Genomic DNA, 24,484 nt, shown 5'->3' with positions numbered 1-24,484 from the left:
AGAGTGCTGTGGGAAATGGTGTCAAAGGCAGCCGGCAGGTCAAGAAGGACCAGGATGGCGGATTGTTTTGCATCAAGAGAGAGTTTTAGATTATCTACTATTTCCAACAGGGCGGTTTCGGTGCTGTGTGAAGCCTGAAACCCAGATTGAGAGGGATCAAGCAGATTGTTGCTCTCTAGGTAGATGGTGAGCTGTTTAATGACTCTAAGACCTTCCCGAAGAGAGGGAGAAGGGAGATAGGCCAATAGTTGTTAGGCTGATTGAGGTCTAGAGTGTCCATTTGTAGTGGTGTGATTGCTCGCCTGTACGATTCTAGGAGAGGAACCTCGCCAGGAGGCCTCTCGACAACGCTCGGCCAACTCCAGAAGGAGAGGTGGGTCCCGGGGTGGTCGGCCAGACAACCTCTGCCTCCCCCCTAGGATCGCCTTTCTAACAAAGAAGTTCCCCTGAAAGAGGCCATAGCAGGGTCCGTCACTGTAGACTTGCATAGACGCTGGTAGTCCCTATATTCGCTGTGTCGCTGTGAAAGAGTAGCCTGGGTCTAATCATGGCCTCTATCCATCTGGTTGGGACGGTAGAGTGTAGTAAAGATAGGTTGAGAAGACCTGTTGGGCGGGGAAGAAGAGATGGCCCAATTTTGAACAAAATATGAGCAGAAACTGGGCGGGTAGGGGATCCAGATTTTAACCTTGCAAGAGCAATTCTGCCGTGCTCATGGGTGAATTCTGTGAATTAATTGAGGGAAGTGGAGATCGGAGGGAGGTTGCCTATGTGGGTGAAGAGATTATGGATGTTGTTGATTTTATCCACAAAAAAAGAGGACCGTTTCCACCCACTCTTGCGATGTAAGTTGTTCGGGCTGGCATGAACCTGGGCTGGTAAATTCTTTAAGATTTTTACAGTTCTTTGTGGGAGTTGGAGGCCTGATTTTATTCTGTAGCTAAGGTAGTTTTTTTGGGCCGTGGCTATATGGTTGAGATAGTGCCTATGGGTGGATTTATAGATCTGTCTATTGATGATACTTTTTGAGTGCCTCCACTTGCGCTCTGCCTTCCTGGCGGCTAGTTTGTCAGCTTTTAAGTCGGCGGTGAACCAGGGTGATAGTTTGTGGTGGCGTTTGACTTTTTTTTGCACAATTTTGTCTAGGGTCTGGCTGATTGCTGCCTCAATTGACTCGACTGCCAAGTTGGGATTGTTTGTTTCAGATAGGGGAAGTGGTGTAAAATGGAGAGGAAAAAGTAGCTAAATTGACTTGGTCCCCTGCCCTACTCAGTGTTGGTTTATTGTATCGGCATAGTGGTTAAAATCCTCTAATAAGAGAAAATTATCAGCAGCCAGGGCATGGGGTGCAATGGTCCCAATCAAGTGACTTGGAAAGTGGGCTTTGTTGCCCGTGGTGCGATAGAGTAAAGAACCTCTCCAGGACCCCTTAGCAAGGCAGTTCAGTTTTAAAATGCAGAGTTCTCTCCAAACTCAGAGGAGAGTATCAATTATGCTGAGTTTAGCGCTGGCTTTAAAGGCTGTTGCCAGACCACCTCCTCTCTTGTTGTTTGTCTAATCTAGTCAGTTGGTAGTCAGGGGGAGAGCTATAGCGATGTCTGGGAGAGAGGACTCCTGGAGCCACTTCTTTGTGACAAAGAAGATGTCTGGTTTCTCAGAGTCTAACGAGGCCCAGATTTCAAGGCCGTGTTTAGGGAAAGACCGTGCATTACAATATATCCCAGTTAGATGGTTATGAGGGTCAGACAGGGGATCTGTTGGGGTATCTGTGGTTGCAGGTAGCCGGTAGTAGTGATGGCAGGTTTAGCAGGTAATCTTGTAAGAGACCATCATTGCGGACCCCATTTCAGAGTCAAGCAGTCCGAGAGCGAGGGATTAAGCATGCTTGCTCTTACTTCTTTGTAGCTCACATCCCCCGCATTTACCGCTTTCCTCGTCCAGCCCGTGACATTGAGATTCTACCTGGTCGTAGAGATGCCGCAATAACGATTGCCCTGAGAAGCCTGAGCTGGGGATGCGTCGCAGTCTCAAATGCGTGATGGTAGGGCTGGTAGAGAACAGGCCGCTGAGCAACTGATGAGTGGATCTTCAATGTGTTTATACCGCTCGATTCCCCCGACTCTCAGCAGAGGGTTTGGTGAGAAGAATGACCAAAAGAACAGCAAAAGCATATAAAAAAGCTAGCTTAATATGGGAGGAGACGCAGGCTCAGGCATCCATCTTCTACGCGCCCCTCCCCCACCCAACCTTGCATTTTGTTCATTATTTGAAAAGTTGACTGAGTTTGTTTACCTCGTTGGAAATTGTGGTCCAGGCGTTTATCTTAAAATGAGTCAATGCTGCTTTTGTTCTCTGGCCTGAGTAGTTTTGAAATCCTCTTTTAAGAAATCAGGATATTGCATACTAGTTACAGGTTTGTTAATAATTCCCCAGTCTGATAAAATAGTATGTTTACTCCTAATTCCTTCATTTCTTTACTATCCGTGAGGAAGCAGATTCTCAATAGGTCCCCCGATTTATGGCCACTAGATCCTTAAAGTGATGTAAAATCCTGAGTATGTTGTTCCGCTTTAGAATGTCAAATGAGCCCTGAGAGTCAAATGTAGGCAAGAAATCTATTTGTTGACTCCGCTTTGTTTGGATTACTGACATAACATCAGAAACAAAAAATCGTGCAGACGGAATATTGTGTCAAAAATATCTGACAGAATATATCAAAAGTAAGTATAGATTTAACTCCACTTCTATGTACCTTGACGATATGTATACAGTTGAGGTACGTAGATGTGGCTTTATAGTAAAACTTTGCTAACCTATAGAAACTTACCTTCACAACATTTTTGTCCTCGATATTCTTCACACAATATTTTGTCACACAATTTTTTCTTTCCGACATTCTGTCTAAATTCCCTTTGTTTACAGTTTCTATGGTAGTGTTAATTCATGAGCATCAGCTGGTAGGTACAAAGGTGGGCTTAGAGGACAAAGTTCCATAAACAGTTGTGGCTAATTAAGGATTAAATGCAGGGTGACTCCTTTGTGGTTTAAATGTTTGATGCGTAGGAGGCATTCCATGCATCTACTTTCATTGTTAGTTCTGAATGGCTAGATTAGCAAGGTAGGGGGATTTAAATTCTGTACACAATTCATAGTGGAGTGTACATGGGCATTTCATTGTGGGTGGACTTTCATGGTCATGTAAGAGCAGAACTTAAACAGTAGGAAGATCTTTGTTATGGTTAGTAGGCTTTTGAGGAGAGCCCAGACTCTATTCAGGCACAGAATTAGAATACATGCAAGTTTGACATAACTACAATTTATCACTAATCCAACTGGCCAACCATTCCTATCCATATTGTCCCCAGTGCCCATTTCACCAGACGTCCGACTGAAACCTTGGCTTCCTTTTGGTAATGCAGGTTTTTCACATCTGAAAAGCTGTGATGTACTGATGCGTACATAGCATTTAGGTCTGACACATGGGTATTGGGCTTTGTTGTTAATTGCCCACCTACTACTATGTACAGATGTTGTAAACGCATGACACGGTGTCTGTTCCAAAATGCACAGTGCCTAATAAAGGACCAGATGCTAAACAAAATGAATAATCTGTGTTGTGGGATTTTTCACCTGACAGTGATAGTAGTAATGGATCTAACTCCTATTGGGCTGAACAAAAAGTGGATATCCTTGCAAAACCATACAGTTGATCATTTCTTGAAAGTAAATGTTGCCAGAAGAAAATTTTTAGGTATGAAATGTAAATAAAATAGAAAATCATGTAATTTTAATTGGCATATTGGTAATGAAAAGCTGGAGATGGTAGATTCATATCTTTATTTAGGGAAACTACTGGCGGGTAGTACCTGTACCTGGTCCGACCACTTTTTTATTTATTTTGCCCTACAAATCATTGCACCCACCCGCCCCCCTCCAACCTCTAATTTTTCCGCACGCAATTGGAAGCACGCCGATATTTCTTTGTTCCATTCGACCCTTGCTTCCACCCTACCCCCTAGTCACTCCGATTTGAACTCCCAAGCAGCCGCAATGGATCAATGGCTGTCTCAAGCCAGTGACGCAGTCGCTCCAGCCAAATCCATTAAATCGAAGCGACCCCACGAGCTCAGCGCTGGTTCACTGACCAACTCAAGGCCAGCAAACTCCTTCTTCGTCAGGATGAGCGCCGATGGAGGCGTAACTATGATCCCTCATTGAAGTCTGTCTACACTGACTTACTTAAATCTTATAAAAAATCCATCATCCTGGCCAAATCCGCTTATTTTTCCCAAAAAGTAATTAACTCTGCATCCAAGACTAAAGACATTTTTTCAATTGTCGCTGAACTTTCTCTACCCGACCGTGTAACACCTCAGCCTCAGCCATCACAAGCTTTGTGCGACTCCCTCAATTCTTTTTTTATTGATAAAATTGCCACAATCAAAAACAATATTCCCCCTACCACTACGTCTCACATCAGCGCCCTTCCTCCTTCGAATCCCCACTCCCTGAATGTTTTTCCCCCGATTTCTTTAGACACCTTCCGCTCTCTACTTTCGGCTGTGGGCTCAGGCTCTCCCAAGGATTGCTGCTCCCCCCCAAATCCTTAGAGATGCCTTTATGGCATGTCCCGACCCTCCTCTGGACCTCCTAAACCGTTCACTCTCCATAGGCTCTGTCCCCAATGCTTTCAAAAGCGCTGTGGTGGTACCTATCCTGAAAAAACCCGGTTCCGATCCCGCGGTTCTGGGCAACTACCGACCTATCTCCCTTCTCCCATATCTTGGGAAGGTCTTGGAGACCTATGTCACCCGTTGCCTGAGCTCTTTCATCGAGGAGACTCATTTCCTCGATGATCAACAGGCAGGTTTCAGACCCTCCCACTCTACGGAGGCAGTGGTGACAGCGGTCATGGACACGCTGAGACAGGGGGCGGATAAGAACTTGGCCCAGGCCCTGGTGCTACTTGATCTTTCGGCCGCTTTCGACACGGTCGACCACGACATTTTGGTCGACCGTGTCAGAAATGCTGGGATCTCGGGCCTGGCCCTGTCTTGGATTGTGTCCTTTCTCCAACTTCGGACCCAATCTGTACACCTATCCTCCTTTTCTGCCCCTTCCACTTCACTTTCTTGCGGTGTCCCCCAGGGTTCTGCCTTATCCCCCCTTTTGTTCAATCTTTATATGCAGCCTCTTCTGGTCTCCCTCTGTCACTCTTCTGTTACCACTTTTAATTATGCAGATGATCTGCAACTTATCTTTCCTATCGACTCTTCTCCTCTCTCCCGCTCTAATTTCCAAACCACCATGCTTTCCATCTATGAGTGGATGAACTTCAGCCAGCTGAAGCTCAATCCTAGTAAGACAGAGCTGGTCCTGATAGGTGGGCCCCCTCATCCTTGGACTTCCAACTTCTGGCCTCCTGCCCTCGGCCCCCCCCCCTTGCCCAGTTGACTCCGTGAAGAGCCTAGGTGTTGTCATCTCCAGCGATCTCTCGATGCGGCCGCATATTAATGCTGTTACCTCGGCCTGCTTTTTCCATCTCCGCAGGATCGGGAAGATCCGAAGGTACCTGTCCCCAGAGGCTCTTATTCTTGTCATCTTGGCCCTGGTCACCTCACGCTTAGACTATGCCAACTGTCTATACGTGGGGATTCCAGCCTACCATCTTCAACGACTTCAACTGGTGCAAAACCAGGCTGCCAGATTAATCTTCCAGCAACCAAAACATCAACATGTCACCCCGCTGTTAAAAACCTTGCACTGGCTCCCGGTTGCGCAACGATGCATTTTCAAACTTGGTTGCACCGTTTTCAAATCCCTCTTTGTTTCTGCTCCTGCTTTCATTTCTCTCTGCCTACACCCTTACACTCCTCCCCGACACCTTAGATCCTCTGCCCACAATCTGCTGGTCACCCCTAGGTTTAGACGTAAGAAGCACGGTGGTGCTGGCTTCTCCTTCCTTGCCCCATTCACTTGGAACTCCCTTCCCCTCCCTATTCGGCTCACCCCTGACTATCCCACTTTTCGCAAATCTTTAAAAACTCATTTGTTCCGTCTTGCTCACGGTTAGCTGTCCACACCCCCTGCGTCCTATTCCACTGTCTTCGAGCGCCAAGAAACCAATTGGTGTATGAGCGCGGTATTAAAATTTTTTAACATAACATAGTACAAAGAACAAACTCCATATTGAACATAGCTCCTCCAAAGCAGTCTCTCATGCCAATTGTTTGCGTATATTTTATAATGCTATGGATAGAAGGCACTTTTTACATGCATTATTGGTTTTTAAAGTAAAAATTCCACCAACACTACTCTATGCCATCGAGTCCATCCCTGTCAAGGATTGGAACATATAGGATCGAATTGAAGGTCAGTTATTACGAAAAATGTGTAACTTTAATACGTCAGTCCCCTTGAGTGCAATGAGCTAGGGACTCACGTCTGAGTATACCCTCCCACACTTAGTGTGGATAAAATCAATTTTGGAAAAGGTGATGGAACATATGGGATCGAATTGAAGGTCAGTTATTACGAAAAATGTGTAACTTTAATACGTCAGTCCCAACGGCTGCTATTAGGCTGGAATTTGGCTTAATAAGTTCTTATATTCAAGTTCTAGCTAGGGTTTTATGTTGGGGATATCAGTTGAAAAACAGCGAGCAAGACTCATTAAGAAGTTTCATGTGTCAAGAAATGTTCGGTGGTCAGGCAAGTAATTACTCCGTTTATCACGATTTTTTATTTGCATTAAACTTTTCTGTACAAGAAAAATTTGTGACTACTCTACTTCCAATAGAATTTAAATCTTTTTTAAAAACCTCTAGTGGTAAGACTAGTTTTGATAGAGATATTGAATTCTGTAATTCTAAAAAGAGATTAGAGCTAGTAGCCAGATCAAATTCACCAAAAACTCAATAAAAATATGTATATTGGAACTTACAACATGGTACCCGACGTTTTCTTACACTTTGTCGCATGAATCTTCTACCTTTAAACGATCTAACAGCAAACTGGTCTCCAAATTTGGGAAATGGAAAAATCTGCATCCTCTGCAATCTAAGTTCTCAGACCTTGGATCATGTCTTATTTGCATGTCTAGCATTGGCCTTAAGCCGCCGTCGTTGGCTTCGGCCAATGTTCTTACTGAATAGTGTTAAAAATTTAGCTTCAGCCTGCAATTTTTTACCGTGTCCAAAAAATTAAGCAGTTATGTTAATTTACTTTTGTATAGCGCGTGTACACCGACAGGTCTCTTAGCTCTTTGGAAAGAGGAGAAATTCAGTCAAAAGACTGAGAAGTCTCCAGGTACTGCAAGGACTTTAAGCCATATCTAATACTTCCCTAAAGAGGAATTTTTTTTGTTATTTCCAGAAGGGGAGAAGTCTGGGTTCTTTCCGAAGATTAACGGGCAACTGATTCCAAAGTTGTGGCAGAAGAACCGAAAACGCTCTCCCTCCTTTGGATGTGGTGTTAAAACGTGGGCATGTCAACCTGCCGGCTTCCGCTGAGCGCAGCACGCGCCCTGGCACATATTTCAATAGGCGTTCTTTTATGTACCCTGGGGCATGTCGTATAGAGCTTTGTGGGTAATCCACAACCCCTTAAACTTCACTCTTTGCTTAATGGGCAGCCAGTGCAGGGAGTGGCATGAGTTCTTCTGGGCAGCCTAAAGATGAGCCTGGCTGCGTCATTCAACACTACCTGCAGTTTGTTCGTAAGTTTCTGGGGTAGTCTCAAAACAATAGTTGCTGATACTTTCGTTTTCATTGATGAGACAGAAAAAAGAGGGACCAGTTTCCTCAGCTGTCTTAGAAGACCTATACATGCTCCGACCACAGAATTGACTTGATTGATCCTAGAGAGCTCAGAGTCGATCTTAATGCCCAGGCTTTTCACAAAGGGTGCTGGGTTGGGGGTGGCCCCAAGCTCCTGGGGCCAGAACTGATCGCTCCCGGGGTTGTTTTTAGTTGAGATAGCTAGGACTTCAGTTTTGTCTGGATTGATTTTTAAGGAATTAGAAGTCATTCAGTAAACTGTGAACCTGAGTAGGCTCAGGGCTGGCTGTTGGGCATGGGTGTATCGAACTTTTAAATTAATTCAAGGAGTTTATGTATGTATTTTAATTGCTGTCTTTTGCTGTTGTTTGCACAAGAGGGAGATGCTTTGCTCATTTCCCACTTTTGTTTTGCTGTCAAGTTAAAAACTCAGCCAAAGTGTGATTATGGATTGCGTTTTGCACCTGTACTGCTGCTATTGTTGTCGTTTGCACATATTAGGCCATGCTTATAATCCATTTTCTTGCTGTTAAAGCTGAACGTTCTGCTGAGGATGAATTCTGGATTGTATCAAGACCCTGAACTAGCTGCTACCTATTGCCTCTCGTACATTTTTGTATTTCTTAGGATATGCCTTGCCATTTTATTCTGTTTGCAGGTAACTCCAAACATGGAATGAGTTTTGTTATGTTTAATTTCTTTTGTAATAATTTGTATGTACTTTTAAGAGGGCCTCATACGAGTTACAAATCTTAATAAATATTTGAATTGAATTGATAGATTAAATGCCATATGGCTTAAAATCCCACTCAAGAGAGCAGCTGTTACTCCTGGGTAATGTGTCTTAAACACAAAAGCAATTTTTCTTAGTCCGTATAGGTGTTTTTTCAGGCTTCCTTTAACTGGCAAATGTATAACATTATTTTGAGCTCTGAAAAGATATCGGTAAATTTTAGATCATTATCATACCTTTTGTGTCTGTCTTCTCTTTCAGCTCCTACTTCCCATTGTATTGCCGTTCATGTAGGATTCTTCTAGGTTTTTGTCTTCATTCTACCTTCAAGTCCTTGGCTCATCTCCGAAGGCTCTTCTGCCTCTCTAAAGAAAAGGTCTGCTGGTAAGTTTGGAGGTTAATTCTAAAACCCTGGTCTGGAAAAGCTCTTTGGGGAATGTAGAAACTACTTCTGCTCCCTCTCATTGGGAACGTGGCAGCTCCAGACTAGTCAGGCATGTGGTGTTGATGGTTCTGGAAATAGGGGTTTAAGTAGGCATAGTGTTCAGATGAGGATAGGGTGTATCAAACACAGACAATAACAGAGTTGTGGGAGACCTCACCAACACTGAGACATATGGGCTTATGCATTGGGGATAAGGGACCATCTGGTGGGGACAATTAAGGGAGTAAGAAAAGAGAAGAACTGGAAAGAGGAGACGTAGGAAGAGGGAGACCTATGGCAGTAACCATCGAGTATGGTAGGTCGAGGATGCACCAAAAGAGCAGAGAGCTGAAGGGAGCGTTGCAACAAAGAGCAGTATGATGGCAAGATTTGATGGGGGTGTTTGGAATGGGTTATGGTGAAGCCGGGGGGCACAAAGGGTTGAGGTGGGCAAAATCCAAATGAAAGCATATTTAGAATAAAAGCAAAGTAGAAGAGTACAGGGCATAGTGTGACGAGGAGTTAAAATGATTCTGTTAAGGTATTGATAATGGGGAAAGTCTGCAGTCTACCGGAAACCAGCCCAGGGAGTATGTGGCTGATTCTCTGTAGCGCAGAAGTAAAAAAAACAAGCATTTGCAATGCAATAGGTCTCGCATTAGGAAAGTTTGAGCTACTGGTATTGTAAATGACACATTTTTTATTTATGTGTTGGTTTTGAAAATAGCAAAATTAATAGCTTTGTCATTTACAATGCCAATAGTTGTAACTTTCGCAAATGTGACCCCTATAGCATTTGTAATGCAATATGTGTTGTATTTACGTGACTTAGATGTATTGATATTACAAATAATGGCTTTTAATTTTTTTAATAATTCTTAAATAAAAGTTATTGTAATTTTTAATGGCAATAGCTTAAACTTTTGTAAATAACTTTTGTGAAGATTATGTTCAGTGTATTTTATTGTGAAGAAAATCCAAGAACAGAAGTGAAATATTAACATCTTTTTGAGACATTTGTAATAAAGCTTGAAACATTGAGAGAACATATTTGAACCAGTTGTTATTGAATGGTTGCACAGATTGATGTTGTGGTGGCGCTGAGTGATGTTGTGGTGGCGCTGAGTGATGTTGTGGTGGCGACGAGTGATGCTGTGGCGTTCAGTGATGCTATGGTAGCGCATAGTGATGTTGTGGTGCCCCTGAGTGATTCTGTGGTGGTGCTGAGTGATGCTGTGGTGATGCGATAGATAGATAGAGTGCGGGCGATGGAGTGCGGGCGATGGAGTGCGTGAGGGGGATAGATAGAGTGAGGGGGATAGATAGAGTGAGGGGGATAGATAGAGTGAGGGGGATAGATAGAGTGAGGGGGATAGATAGAGTGAGGGGGATAGATAGAGTGAGGGGGATAGATAGAGTGAGGGGGATAGATAGAGTGAGGGGGATAGATAGAGTGAGGGCGATAGATAGAGTGAGGGCGATAGATAGAGTGAGGGCGATAGATAGAGTGAGGGCGATAGATAGAGGGAGGGATGGGGTGGTGGATGTGGTGGTGGACGTGGACGTGGTGGTGGACGTGGACGTGGAGGTGGACGTGGAGGTGGACGTGGAGGTGGAGGTGGACGTGGAGGTGGACGTGGAGGTGGACGTGGAGGTGGTGGTGGACGTGGTGGTGGTGGACGACATGTGGTGGTGGACACGTGATGGTGGTGGACACGTGGTGGTGGTGGACACGTGGTGGTGGTGGACACGTGGTGGTGGTGGACACGTGGTGGTGGTGGACACGTGGTGGTGGTGGTGGTGGACACGTGGTGGTGGTGGTGGTGGATACGTGGTGGTGGTGGTGGTGGACACGTGGTGGTGGTGGACACGTGGTGGTGGTGGTGGACGTGGTGGTGGACGTGGTGGTGGTGGTGGACGTGGTGGTGGACGTGGTGGTGGTGGTGGTGGACGTGGTGGTGGACGTGGTGGTGGTGGTGGTGGACGTGGTGGTGGTGGTGGTGGACGTGGTGGTGGTGGACGTGGTGGTGGTGGTGGACGTGGTGGTGGTGGACGTAGTGGTTGTGATGGACGTGGTGGTGGTGGACGTGGTGGTGGTGGACGTGGTGGTGGTGGACGTGGTGGTGGTGATAGACGTGTTGGTGTTGGACGTGGTGGACGTAGTGGTTGACGTGGTGGTTGTGATGGACGTGGTGGTGGACGTGGTGGAAGTGGATGTGGTGGGTGATGTGGTGTTGGACGTGGTGGTGTTGGACGTGGTGGTGTAGGACATGGTGGTGGAGGTGGTGGTGGACGTGGTGGTGGTGGACGTGGTGGTGGTGGACGTGGTGGACGTGGTGGTGGTGGACGTGGTGGTGGTGGACGTGGTGGTGGTGGACGTGGTGGTGGTAGATGTGGTGGTGGTGGTAGATGTGGTGGTGGTGATAGACGTGTTGGACGTGGTGGACGTAGTGGTTGAAGTGGTGGTGGTGGACGTGGTGGAAGTGGATGTGGTGGGTGATGTGGTGTTGGACGTGATGGTGTAGGACATGGTGGTGCATGTGGGGGTGGTGGGGGTGGATGTGGTGGTGGTGATGAACGCGGTGGTGTTGGACGTGGTGGTGCACGTAGTGGATGTGGTGGTAGATGTGGTGGACATGGTGGTGGTGGACTTAGTGGTAGTGAATGTAGTGGTAGTGGATGTGGTAATGGTGGTGATGGACGTGGTGGTGGTGATGGACGTGGTGGTGGAGATGGACATGGTGTTCATGGACGTGGTGGTGGTAGATATGGTGGTGGTAGATATGGTGGTGGTGGACATGGTGGTGGACATGGTGGTGGACGTGGTGGTGGATGTGGTGGTGGATGTGGTGGTGGTAAACGTGGTGTTGGACATAGTAGTGGTGTTGGATGTGGTTGTGGTGGTGGTGGACGTGGTGATGGGGGTGGTTGTGGATGTGGTGAAGGTGGACGTGGTGGTGGTGTTGGATGTGGTGGTGTTGGATGTGGTGGTGTTGGATGTGGTGGTGAAGGATGTGGTGGTGATGGACGTGGTGGTGGTGATGGACGTGGTGGTGGTGATGGACGTGGTGGTGGTGATGGACGTGGTGGTGGTGGTGATGGACGTGGTGGTGGTGGTGATGGAGGTGGTGGTGGTGATGGACGTGGTGTTCATGGACGTGGTAATGGTAGACGTGGTGCTCATGGACATGGTGGTGGTGGACATGGTGGTGGTGGACATGGTGGTGGTGGATGTGGTGGTGGACATGGTGGTGGTGGACGTGGTGGTGGACATGGTGGTGGTGGACATGGTGGTGGTGGACATGGTGGTGGAGGTGGACGTGGTGGTGGAGGTGGACGTGGTGGTGGAGGTGGACGTGGTGGTGGAGGTGGACATGGTGGTGGAGGTGGACGTGGTGGTGATGCAGGACTACATGGTGGTGGGGTGGTGGAGGACGTAGTGAGGTGGTGGTGGACATGGTGGTGGGGTGGTGGTGGACATGGTGGTGATGGATGTGGTGGTGATGGATGTGGTGGTGATGGATGTGGTGGTGATGGATGTGGTGGTGATGGATGTGGTGGTGGTGATGGACGTGGTGGTGGACGTGGTGGTGGTGATGGATGTGAAGGTGGACGTGGTGGAGGTGGACGTGGTGGAGGTGGACGTGGTGGAGGTGGACGTGGTGGAGGTGGACGTGGTGGAGGTGGACGTGGTGGAGGTGGACGTGGTGGAGGTGGACGTGGTGGAGGTGGACGTGGTGGAGGTGGACGTGGTGGAGGTGGACGTGGTGGAGGTGGACGTGGTGGTGGAGGTGGACGTGGTGGTGGTGGTGGATGTGGTGGTGGTGGTGGATGTGGTGGTGGTGGTGGATGTGGTGGTGGATGTGGTGGTGGATGTGGTGGTGGTGGTGGTGGATGACGTGGTGGTTGTGGACGACGTGGTGGTTGTGGACGACGTGGTGGTTGTGGACGACGTGGTGGTTGTGGACGACGTGGTGGTTGTGGACGACGTGGTTGTGGACGACGTGGTGGTGGTGGACGACGTGGTGGTGGTGGACGACGTGGTGGTGGTGGACGACGTGGTGGTTGTGGACGACGTGGTGGTGGTGGACGACGACTGGGCGTGGTGGTCGTGGGCGTGGTGGACGTGGTGGTGGTGGTTGTGGACGTGATGGTGGTCATGGTGGTGGTGGTGGACGGTGTGGTGGTGTGCTGCTGTAGGCTCGACTTAACAAAAAGTAGCTATACTTCAGCCCTCGGGGCAAGGAATGTCAGAATGTTTATATTTACACATGCAGCACCCGTGCTAACGGATCATGTTGGTGACTCGATGAAACAAAACACTCAATAAAAGACGTGTGTTCAGTGGTGGTCAGTGCAGTATGAAAAAATTTACACGCAAATCATTACAGTGACGTGTGTTTCTGACAAACTCGCACCAAATCAAAAAAGGAAAATAATTAACGGAAAATTAAACCACAAAAAAGCATGTTGACCAGAGACAAAATCCTAGTGATCGTGCATTTAAGAAAATATCTAGTCTGTCTGCTCGACAACCCATACTTCCTCATTCAGTGAGATCTACAATGTTAAATGTGGCCACAGTTTTTAGCCACCGTTTCCAAAGTGACCTCATGCAATAATCCTACGACAAAGCACTTACCCGATATGATCCGTTTTAACACTTCAAAGGTTAACCCACTATGAGTGAGCGAACTTGCATCTTTTAAACAGTAACTCATGTGTATGCAAAAAGCATGCTAAAAGCAATAATTACTGGCGTACCTGTGCCCGAATCAGTGCTGTGTAAATCGTATGATAAATGAAGATTCAAACACACAGATTGAAAAACTTAAAAGAACAGAATGCTATCGCGCGCACGCACTGATGTTAACTTAAACTGTAAAGTGTCAGCATGCCGGTGCCCGAGGCTGTGATGTGTTTCGCGGCCGCTGTTCCCAGTGGCCGCGCGGCTCACTGAGAACATCAAAGCGGCCGCAAAAGTTATCAGCAGGCGGACAAATGGTGCACGCGCCCCGGCACATGCACTGTACGCTATCCGCCTGCTTTGGGAGCACTTTCAGAAGCCCCACTAAATATCTCGGAAAGTATCGCTGACGCGATAGCTATACGAGACCTAAAAAGGGGGTGAAATCAACCAAATAAGTGAGCTATAGCCTCAGCCACATTGCCCCTCATAGATCCCTAATAACAAATCTTTGCTCTTGAGAGAGTGTAGCATACAGCTTGCCATTCCTTCTCTCCATAACTAGCAGTACCAGTCTGAACATTTGACAGCGACATCAAAAAGTGTAACAGTAAAAACAGAGTTGATATTTGACCTCGGCCAGTGGAACAGATCCATATTTCTGACCTATGTTTTCACCATGGCCTCTTGAATCAGAGCTTTTTCCTGTTAGGTTTTTTGTACTTATGTTGCCTCTTGCAGTATATTGAAACATTCACATGTGAGCTTGATCTATATGATTTCACAGTAAACCTGCTTTGAAGTGTATAGTTGTCAACATTAATGTTTCTCCTTTCTTTAAGTTACCTTTTGGAATCCAAAAAAATTCTGCCAGCCTCTGACCTGAACTTCAGCCTCTCGAGCCTGAAGGGGAAATTTGCAGAAGTAAGGTTATTTATACCTGTTTCTTTTAATATTGGGAAACCGTCATTCTTTGTGATTTCTTAAACCATGCTTCCTTCACTCTTCTATCCTCGTAATCAGCCCGGTGCCTGTTTAGCAGTTAACAGTGAATCTAATTATAATTTTTGTCTTTTTGACTTACCTTTACTCTGCACAAAGCTTCTGATTCCTCCTCCGGTTCAAACAACTTGGTTTGCAAAATTATATCCGCAATCTGCTACTCCTACAGAAGATTCTTCTAGCCTGTCTTATCTGTTAAAAATTGACATCTTTGTTAGTAACATCTGCCCTCAATTCTTTGGAACTGTCTTAGCCCTCAAGTCCTTTTAATTTCCACTTACTCCCATAAAGATATGTCTGCTCAGTGCTATATTACACTGTTTGAAATCTGTGGATCAGTTACTTGAGTTTTTGTTGCTCTTGGCTTTTTCCCACAGTTCACTGCACTTAGGGTGTGAGGGACCAGGAGACTTCCTGTGCCTTAGTTGCTGTCGAGCTCCGCTCTGAAGATGAATGATGGACCCCTTTATATGTTCCTACAATTAACACCTACACAAGCCACTCTTCAAGTCCCCTAATTGAAAAAAGTTCTATTCCGGCCTCTTCTATTGCCAACATGTGGAAATCTGCTATCTAACTTAGTCTTGTAAGCTGTGCTGCAAACATTGTGCCATGTTAATTGGGCCGAGGGAGGAAATTGAGGGTTCAAAGGGAAGAAGTAAGATGTGAAAGTGGATAGGATAGAAAAGAGAGGGGCAGGAAAAATGTTGGGGGGAACATGGAAGATTGACTGAGGAATTCAAAGAGCAGGATTTGGGAGTTAGTGTAGTGGGGAGTGTGGAGGTGATATGCGTGATAGAATGATTATGGGAGTGGAGTGAAGGTGAATGGATGATGCCGCTTGATTCTACTTAGCACACACTTTTTATAAACTGATGCACGTATATACATGTGTTTCCACCATACATTTGACACACAAAACTGATTTTCAGTCCTTTTATTCAGGGTGGTTGAAGTTTATTTCAGGAGACGTCACCTGAAATAAACTTCAACCACCCTGAATAAAAGGACTGAAAATCAGTTTTGTGTGTCAATGTATATACGTGCATTAGCTTATAAAAAGTGTGTGCTAAGGAGAATCAAGCAGCTTGTGGCATCTGCCTAACCAGAAGAGGATAGTGGTTCTCTTCTCCTTTTAGCACCACTGAAAAGTCATAACCAGAGTACCTACAACTAGGCAAAGTGTACACTCCTCTATAGCGCCATCGCCTAGTAACATTACCACTAGCCAAGCAGTAAAACTGAATGGATGATGCCAACTGCTATAAGACATTGTATACTGTGCCCCACAGGTAAATATACTAGAAGTAGTACGTCTAACCTCCTCCCTCCCACCCTAACCCGAATACAATTCCCCCTTCACATGACCATTACTGGGTAATACTTGAACCACTCCCCTTGTTGTCTCTTCTCATGATGCATGGTCTATAGTTTCTGCATCAAATAACTCTTGCGAAGAGCCTAGAAACCGACCTCTGTTCATCTTGTACCCAGGTATAAGAAGTGGACTCTAAGGGTCATAATGCTGACCTCCTATTCAAGCTACAGGGACTCAACAAGCTACAATGGGCCTTTACTGAAACTGCCCAGCTGACCAGTTCCATCTGAACAAGTCCTTGGCTCTGCTGCTGGGGACTGCTCAAGTAGGTCTTGACCACCACCACCACCCTCACCCTTAAGTGCCGTCCCCAAGGCTGTGGTCAGTGTGTACTCCGCCTAACATATCCTGAAACCTCAGATTAGTAAACGTTTTGGCTTCAAGAACTGGTTGAAAACATGTGAATCCCACCCCCCACGTTATATTTTCGTTTTCCCATGAGGCCACCATCCCGACCACCCCAGGGAAAACGCATAAAATATATTTGGGCCCAAAGGAGGTTAGACTGAATGCAAGGGTGGCCAAGCCACCCCCACTTTTATTTACTTTTTAAAAAATGATTTACACATTTTTTAAATTTCTCCTGAGGACAAATCTCACCCCACAACTCTCATGTAGAAATGAGAATACATCTTTGTAGCCACAGGAGTAAAATGTCATAAGTGATTTAGAAGGCAGTTTTTGAATCTGTCAAAATGGTGACACTTTACTAAATAGGTAATCTTCAAGCAAGGGTAAGAGCAATTCATTGAGCAACTTGGGCCGGGTACTCTTCAATTAAACATTGACTTGCAACCATTTGAAGTAAGGTGTTATGAGCCCCAAGCTACCCCAATATAGGCATAGGTAGTTGCACGACCTTTTACCTACAAATGTCTTACGTTATTCTACATAACTGCTCTGGCGCTGACCTCTTGCCTAGTTAGAGGCAGAATAAATGTTGTGGGGTTTTCTTGGAAAACTAGCCTCATTTTTTATGCATGAGAATTCTTAGTATTGAGGAAATATAAATTTTTGGTCAAGTTATGTTCCCTAGCGAGTACCCCACCGTCTCCATGTACCAGCTTAAAGTGCATGTAACTTCCCTCCTGTCTCAGCTATGAAGACGCAAATACGTTTGCGTCCAACGTTAACATGTCCTCTTTCAGATCCACCCTGAATGGATTGAATAGTCCGTTCCTAAGTATGCTATGCCAACGTCTTTTTGTAGTGTACTTTACACGTTTCTCCAGCTCTGGCAAAGTAGGCCCTGAATTTCTGCCATCGAGCCTTTTTTCTGGCTTCAGACTCTGAAAGCCTCAGCCCAGGCAGCCTCTGTACCCGTGAACTCTGACTTACTCCCAGCGCGGCTCACCGCGCTTGGCTCAGCCTGCTGCCTGCCAAGACTGACTACAACCTTCGAATTATCTGCTCCACTCCTCGAAAATACATTCCTGCCTACTAGCTTAAGTAAACATCCCCCCAGCTGCAGAGCAAAGGGCCGACCTGTCTCCGTGCAAGTAATTCATAGCCTCTGTTACCATGCTCCCATGAAAGGCCCATGCCCCCACGCTTCTCATGCAGACACTTAGGCGCTTATACACGCATTCACAGTCAGTATAGAATAGCATCAGCCCCAGAGACCTTTCTCGTCCAGATAATATGGTTCCCAAACATCAGATATCAGATATGATATAAGTACGAGTTGATCTGACATGCCAGACTTCTGTCTCTTTCCGTCAGTATAAATGTCAAGTCCCCTGCACCCTCCAGTTTCCACGTCAATCACACGTCATGCAGCTGCGCGCGCATCCAAGCTTCCGATTTCTGCTGACATTGCAACATTTCTGTTTGGTGCCACCCACTCATGACACCTACCTGTGACGTTTCTAGCACACACCTCTAGTTCACGCCTAGTCCACGCCTTCTGATTACGTACTAGTAACACGTGGATGCTGTTATCTTGTCTTCTCTCAGCTGTTACGCCTACTGCATTGCTTTCTATGATGTAAATTAAGTATATAAGCTATGTACTGTTAATAAAATATAGCGCGCTCTCTATCCCTTCTTCCACCCCTGTGGTGGGAAGAACATGATATCCAGGTCTTGACCATTCCTTTTTAAGGAATAAAACCCCTAAGAACTCTAACACCACGGACTCTGGTTCTTTCTTTCCGATTTGAGTTATTATTGATTAAGTACTTACCTGCATAGAAATTAAGACGGTAAATTATATATTTACGACAGTATCACAGCAGGACTACCATCTTCTGCATAATAACACTGTTCAAAGGTCACCTCTATCATCATCCCAGGCCCACAATACCATGACACAGCTAGGTAGAACCCCTGAGGGTACCTTTTGGGTCTATAAGTACCACATCTTCGCTGGAAAAAACAGAAGAGAAAACGTCCATGCTGACACAAGACGCTGATGTCCCTGCATGCAGACACTCCAGCATGCAGTGTTCTGACATCCCTTGCAGGGTGTCCAACTCGAGACCAAGACGGGGTCCTTCGTCCTCTCCCGTCAGGTAAATGGGGTTGGCTCTTTCTTAAGGGGAACTCTTGGCTTTCCACCTTCATACATGCTAGGTACACTTAGCCATGGTTAGCATCTTAGGAGTATGTATGGTTACCATGTATCTATATGCCTGCATATATTCACTGTTCTAGCACCATGGTAGAACTCTATCTTTTATTTACTCGCTTGTAATCTTATAGATCTGTTTCTGTCTAATGGTTGTTGAAGCACACATATTTTATACTAGAATGACGCTGGTTCAGTAAATACTTATTGAAAACGTCCCCTCTGTTTATTCTGTATATCTCTGAGACAAAGTAAGCACGAGTGACTGAGCGAAAAGTACTGTACTGTTTCTACAATCCCGGAGGGGTCCGGGTTGTCATGATCGATAGTTGCTAGAAACTATTCGCTCCTTTGTAAAGTTCGGGGGCTTATAGTGGCACTGTGAGCTAGCCGGTCTAATGACTAACATAACCTTGGGGGTTGTCTGGAATCAGTCTTAACACCAATCCTTTAGTTTGTTGTCTAAACACACATATCTTATATAGATTTGTAGGAACTACACAACAAAGGTGCATGCTGCATATCCTACAGCTGATTTTCCGTGATTATTTTCTAAGACAAATACTATTATTATATAAGTCACGACACCAGCTGTTTCCACTGCTCCACTTTCTGCTCCCTGACATTGCTCCTGCTAGCTGGTGTGGGACTCTGTCCCCCAGTGTGCCTTTTGGCTGTAAGGAGGGGCCAGGAGAAGCTGGACGTGCTCATAAGTGCCGGAATAGTCCTGCAGTGTGGCACATGCGCAGAAGGTACCCGGGCCCACCATTGCCCAGAAGAGGCCAGGCCTATTCTTTCTTCTACAACTCACTGACTACTGCTGGCTGGATCTAGAAAGTCATTTTATATCTGAATCATACAACTACTTCAGGAATGATAGTGCACCTGATATGGCTTCGGGGAAGCTCTGTGTCCTCTGAGCATTGTTAGTTCCGGGGGTAGTAGCGATTCCCACGCAAGCATCATCATGATTTCTTGGAATTTGGCCGAGATAAAGTCAAGGCTGATAGTTCCCGACTGGTAATCCTATATTGGTGGGTGTTACGTTTGTATATTTCAAGAGACATGGGATACAGATTTTTTACTTTATTTAAATGAGCATACTTCATACAATGTGGAAGCCAAACCCTCAGAGAATTCTGGGAGGGCAATTGGTGGACTTCTGATCTTCATTAGAAATAAAAATTAATTTAGCTCACACACCATTTTGCAGATAGACTGTCCCGATATAATCGGGATCTGTTACACTCCCTTCAGGTACCCAACTGGTATTTATACATGTTTATGTACGATCTGTTGCGACTAGCATTAAGTCCCCCATGTTTTCCTAACTGGACGGGCTAATTGAGTCCACCCATCTGAACACAAAGATAATAACTGGAGACTTTAATACCTCCTTTGAACCCTCTTCGTACATTAATCAGATAACTGACTCGGAGGATTAACTGTGTAATAGTCCACTTCTGACAGGGAGACCTCAGTGTAATATTTCTGCAACCACTCTTAATTTAGCTTCTATGACGGTTGCTAGAGGCTTAAGAGCATCCAGGGTACCTACCGTTTGCTGGTGGTGCAGGATTTGTGCTTACATGAATCTTGCCCTCTGCAGAACCTGCAACTCGAACACTACATTTGTAACTTGTTCACTTACCTGTAAAGTCACATTGTTTTCCTCTATAGGATAGCATTGCAAGGACTGAAAACTGCACTAAGTGTATACTTTTGAACTTAAAAAGAATTTCTATTTAAAAACATACTTACCTTTTTGCGAAGATGTTGGTCTTAAAATTAATCTTGAGCAAAGCTTATTTTTATACCATTGGCGTGGATCTCCTTTTTTGGAGCCTGGGTCCTTTATTGTTTAATGTGTCTTACACTCTGTGTTTTACCTAAGGCTGCTCGCCCACACTACCACAATCTGAGCACTATGGGCTTGCATTGAGCCCTGTTCACGTCTGGGGGGAATCTCTGGACTTTGTACACAGTATAACCACCTTGTTGCATACCATATACAGAGCCAGCTCCCTACATTGGTGATGCAGCAGTGGGGTTAAAGACTTGAAATTTGTTGTACCTCTTGATGGATAAGGGATTTCACAAAAGGAAATCCATAATTGTCTTTAGTTAAAATATTTTTTTCTGCGTTTTTTCCCAAACAATTTATTTAAACTAGTGCCTCGGTTAAGTCCCTCACTGTTTAAGACGTAATAATCTGTCAAGTAGCTAGGCCTTAGTAGTCCTTAGCATTGTTTGTAAATCTTTATTAAGACCCCTGACGACTTTGAAAACCATGACTGAAACTCCAGGGACCAGCCAGGAGCCCAACCCCCCGGGCACGTCTGAGCGCGTCGGAGAGCCGCGAGTTGCCACACAGCGCGGCGGAGAGCCGCAATTTGCCCCACAGCGCGGCGGAGAGCCGCAATTTGCCCCACAGTGCGGCGGAGATCCGCAATTTGCCCCACAGCGCGGGGGAGAGCTGCAATCTGCCCCACAGAACACCGGGCACGTCTGAGCGCGGCGGAGAGCCACGAGCTGACCCACAGCACGGCGAAGAGCCGTGAGTTGACCCACAGTGTGGCGGAGAGCCGCGAGCTGCCCCACAGTGCAGTGGGAGTCACTAACTGCCTTCCAGTGCGTCCCAGTGCGCCAGGAGCCGCGAGTACGCTTCCATTGCTCCGGGAGGAGTGAGAGGAGGAGCAACAGGAGCGCGGGTGCGAGCAGGAGCAGGGGAGAGATAGAGCCTCTGAAGGAGCTTCGAAACACCGAAAAACCGCCGCACGTCAAAACTCTCAGGGGCCGCGGCTGGAATACCGCGGAAGCTTCCTGAACCGGCCGTCTTGCTGCCCTGCGGTGGGACTTTTGCCAGCGACTCCAGGTTCCCTCAGGCACCGGGCTTCGGGGGACTTTTCCAGCACTGGGCCCGCACCGGTGACCGGGACCAGCATTCATTAACGAGGTGAGGCTGCCTCAGAGGCCCCCAGGCTACGAGAGGGGCGCGAGCGCGGCTGCCGGTAGAGGCGGCCGTGAAGTAAGAGCTCAGGGGGTTGACCTTGGCAGGACCGACTAGGTCAGATCCTGCCCGTGGCCCCTCTCCGTGCGCTCCGCTCGCGATCTGCAGTAGTTTTTGCAACGCCCGAGGCCTCCCCGGGCCACGGTGAGTTCCACCTAAAGCCCCCTCACTGCTCTTCGCCCAATATCAAGGAACCACAGAGCTGAACAAACAAAAAGGGCAAGCAAGGAGGGGTCACCCCCCCTCCACCGCTGCTCGCCAACTCCATCAGACCTCCCACTGCCGCCGTTGTCCGTCGCAGGCTTCGCCCCAGATGCAAGATCAAGCCCTAAGTGCAAAGGCGTGGAGTGCTGGGCGTGCTCGGGTGCGCTGAGCCGGGCCAGAAGTATAGTCTCACGGTGAAGGTACCCCAGAGCACTGGGGCACCACAGGAGAAACTGAATTGGATCCCTACTCCTTGTGAGGCCGCAACTTAAGGCCTCCTAAAGCCTCCTTCACCATTGCAGGCTTAACCAACTAATAAACTAAGCTGCACACGCCACAAGATGTCAACACGGATCCCAGTCACCAGGTCAAAATCAGCCGCAGATGCCAGAAGCGGCGAAGCCTCAGCAGGACTTACAATGAACGGCTCAAATACACATTGCACAAACGCCTCGAACCCAGGCAACCTCCTCGGGGCCTCTAACTAACCGAATAATCAAAAACCCACCAACACAGGCCTCATAACCAATTACTTGCTTCCACGGTCTTTAAACAACCTACCAGTTAACAACAGGACAGACCACTCAGGAAACCGCTCAAGTGTCTGGGACGATACTTCTGCTTCTGCAACAATTACTCAGGGCCCCTGCCAAACGAAGACCAATAGTCGATCGCTCTCTCACCATAGTATGGACATCATTAACAGTCCCACTCAACTGTGCTCGGGCCCCGACTTGGCCTTTAACACCAACAAAGGATCTGCCCCTGCAGCTCCCCACCATTTACTTGACACCGACAGCTCCAAACTGGCCTTAAGTGGGCACGCCAGAACTACAACAACCGAGGCATTAATACATCAACCTCACTCTCCTACTAGGCAAGTCTCCTCTTCGAATACAGTTACATGTTCTCCCGCTGTTTCAAAAAAACAAGATCCGGGAAAACTCTCAGCATCTTTTTTACAGCAACTCGAAATCAAAATCGAGCAAACCCTGGAGTCCACCCCACAGCTGTATAGACTATCCAGTGGGACAAATTATCAACACCACACACCTGAAAACACAGAAAACTCCAGTTTCATGGGCGCCCCTGAATCACCAAAATTCACTAATCCACAATACCTAACGGCTAAAGCTTTACTTTGGCAATCCTCTAAGATGGACCTACAAATGGACCTGCTACAGACAATAGCTACATGTCTATATGAGCTGGAAGGAAAAATAGACCACATTGCAAACCAGATTTCCAATTCTCAAACTACTTGTTCATGCTCATGTGCGGCCATTGTGGACCGATGGGCAAACCTACCTGCCGTTTTGACTACCCTAGTTGATTCAGTTCGCTCTTCAAGATCCCCTCCTGGTCCTCCTTTGCTTTTGGCTCCAACTAATTCATACATGGAATCATCTAACAAATAAGTCAACCCACCCGCAGACCTCACCGTCAGTCCAACTAAAAATTCGCAGTTGATCTCATTTGCAGCTCCTACCCCAACACCCCTGATGCAGACTACACCTACTGTATCTCATCCGTCAACCAGCTGTCAAATAATAGAAGAATCTGAAGCTGCCCCAGCGCTCAACCAAAAGGCAGCTCCACTTTCCAGGTAAGCAAAGAAAAAGCTAAAGAAATTGCAAAAGAGGGAAAAATCCAAAAATCGAGCAGCATCTTTTACTACTTGTACACATAACTAACTCAGTTACCAGCACAGCGAAGCTCTATCCAATCTTTACGAGAAAAATAATTAAGTACGAATGACGAAGAAGTGGCATCAACTAACTTACAATCTAAATCATTAAAGATCAAGAGCTCTGCTGAAGACCCAACCCGAGAGGCGTCCCCCCTTAATGCCTCCCTTACCTGCCCCCATAACAAACCGAAAGGCGAGGTCTGCACAATGCCAACTGGCCTTGAACCCGCGGAAGTTTCAGGCGCAAGGATAAGCCCTGCTCCCAGACCACCAATCTCAACTATTCTCTCAAGGCCACACCCGGAGGTCACTGAGCAACCACCCTCCACTATTACACATAATACAAATATGGAGTACCAAGAGGCGGCAATATCCCCTCTCGGATCCATGGCTATCAGCACCTTCTCAATACATAGACCAATATCTGTGTCTGATAGCCAAGTCACATCGGTCATTTCAAGGATCAGAAGCCGTCCAAAATCAGAAGAGGTGGAGGTTGTACTTACACCAAGATACCACGCTAAAGGCAACCATGATGTATTTAACAGAGGTAACATTTTGTGCCTGTTTAACCATATCCCATCACTGGATCATGTAGGATCTGCAGATATCGCCTGGGTGAAATTTCTAAGCCTGCCAGGCGATTCCCACGACGACTCAACAGTGGTGGGGCTAAATCAACAGACACACTTGACAGCAATGCTACGCAAAGCAAATCAACTCGCAGACTGGGGCATTGAGATCAGGCCCCCACCTCAAGATAGATATCCCCACGTTCTAGCTAAAAACTTCCAAAAAACGTATTCCATCTTAAAATGCGGAGACGACCCGGGCTCAGGACACCACCTGGCCAATATTCCTCTTCAGCACGAACATCTGAGGATCACTTGCTCTTCAAATCAAAGAGGGGTCTTTTCCAGCTCTCAGGCCACCAACTATCAATCTGGACACCAGGCCGAAAACTGTCGACAGTCAGCTCGACGGTACCTTTGACTGCCTTAAAGGCAAA

The 24,484-nt window shown here is 46.7% G+C and overlaps 1 protein-coding gene across 2 annotated transcripts in view; it reads left to right on the top strand.

Moving 5' to 3' along the window:
- The window catches only part of OIP5 (Opa interacting protein 5), a 170,737-nt gene that overhangs the window by 47,360 nt on the left and 98,893 nt on the right, over positions 1–24,484 (top strand). For both annotated transcript variants that reach the window (XM_086936582.1, XM_086936583.1), the window contains exons 3-4: positions 8,773–8,895; positions 14,465–14,546. In XM_086936582.1, the coding sequence (XP_086792708.1) occupies positions 8,773–8,895; positions 14,465–14,546 (205 nt within the window). The remainder of the gene's footprint in view (positions 1–8,772; positions 8,896–14,464; positions 14,547–24,484) is intronic.

This window comes from Lissotriton vulgaris, chromosome 9, assembly GCF_964263255.1.
Source record: "Lissotriton vulgaris chromosome 9, aLisVul1.2, whole genome shotgun sequence".
Classification (NCBI taxonomy): domain Eukaryota; kingdom Metazoa; phylum Chordata; class Amphibia; order Caudata; family Salamandridae; genus Lissotriton; species Lissotriton vulgaris.
The sequence above is the reverse complement of the archived record's forward strand: the minus strand, read 5'-3'. Positions and strand labels throughout refer to the sequence as shown.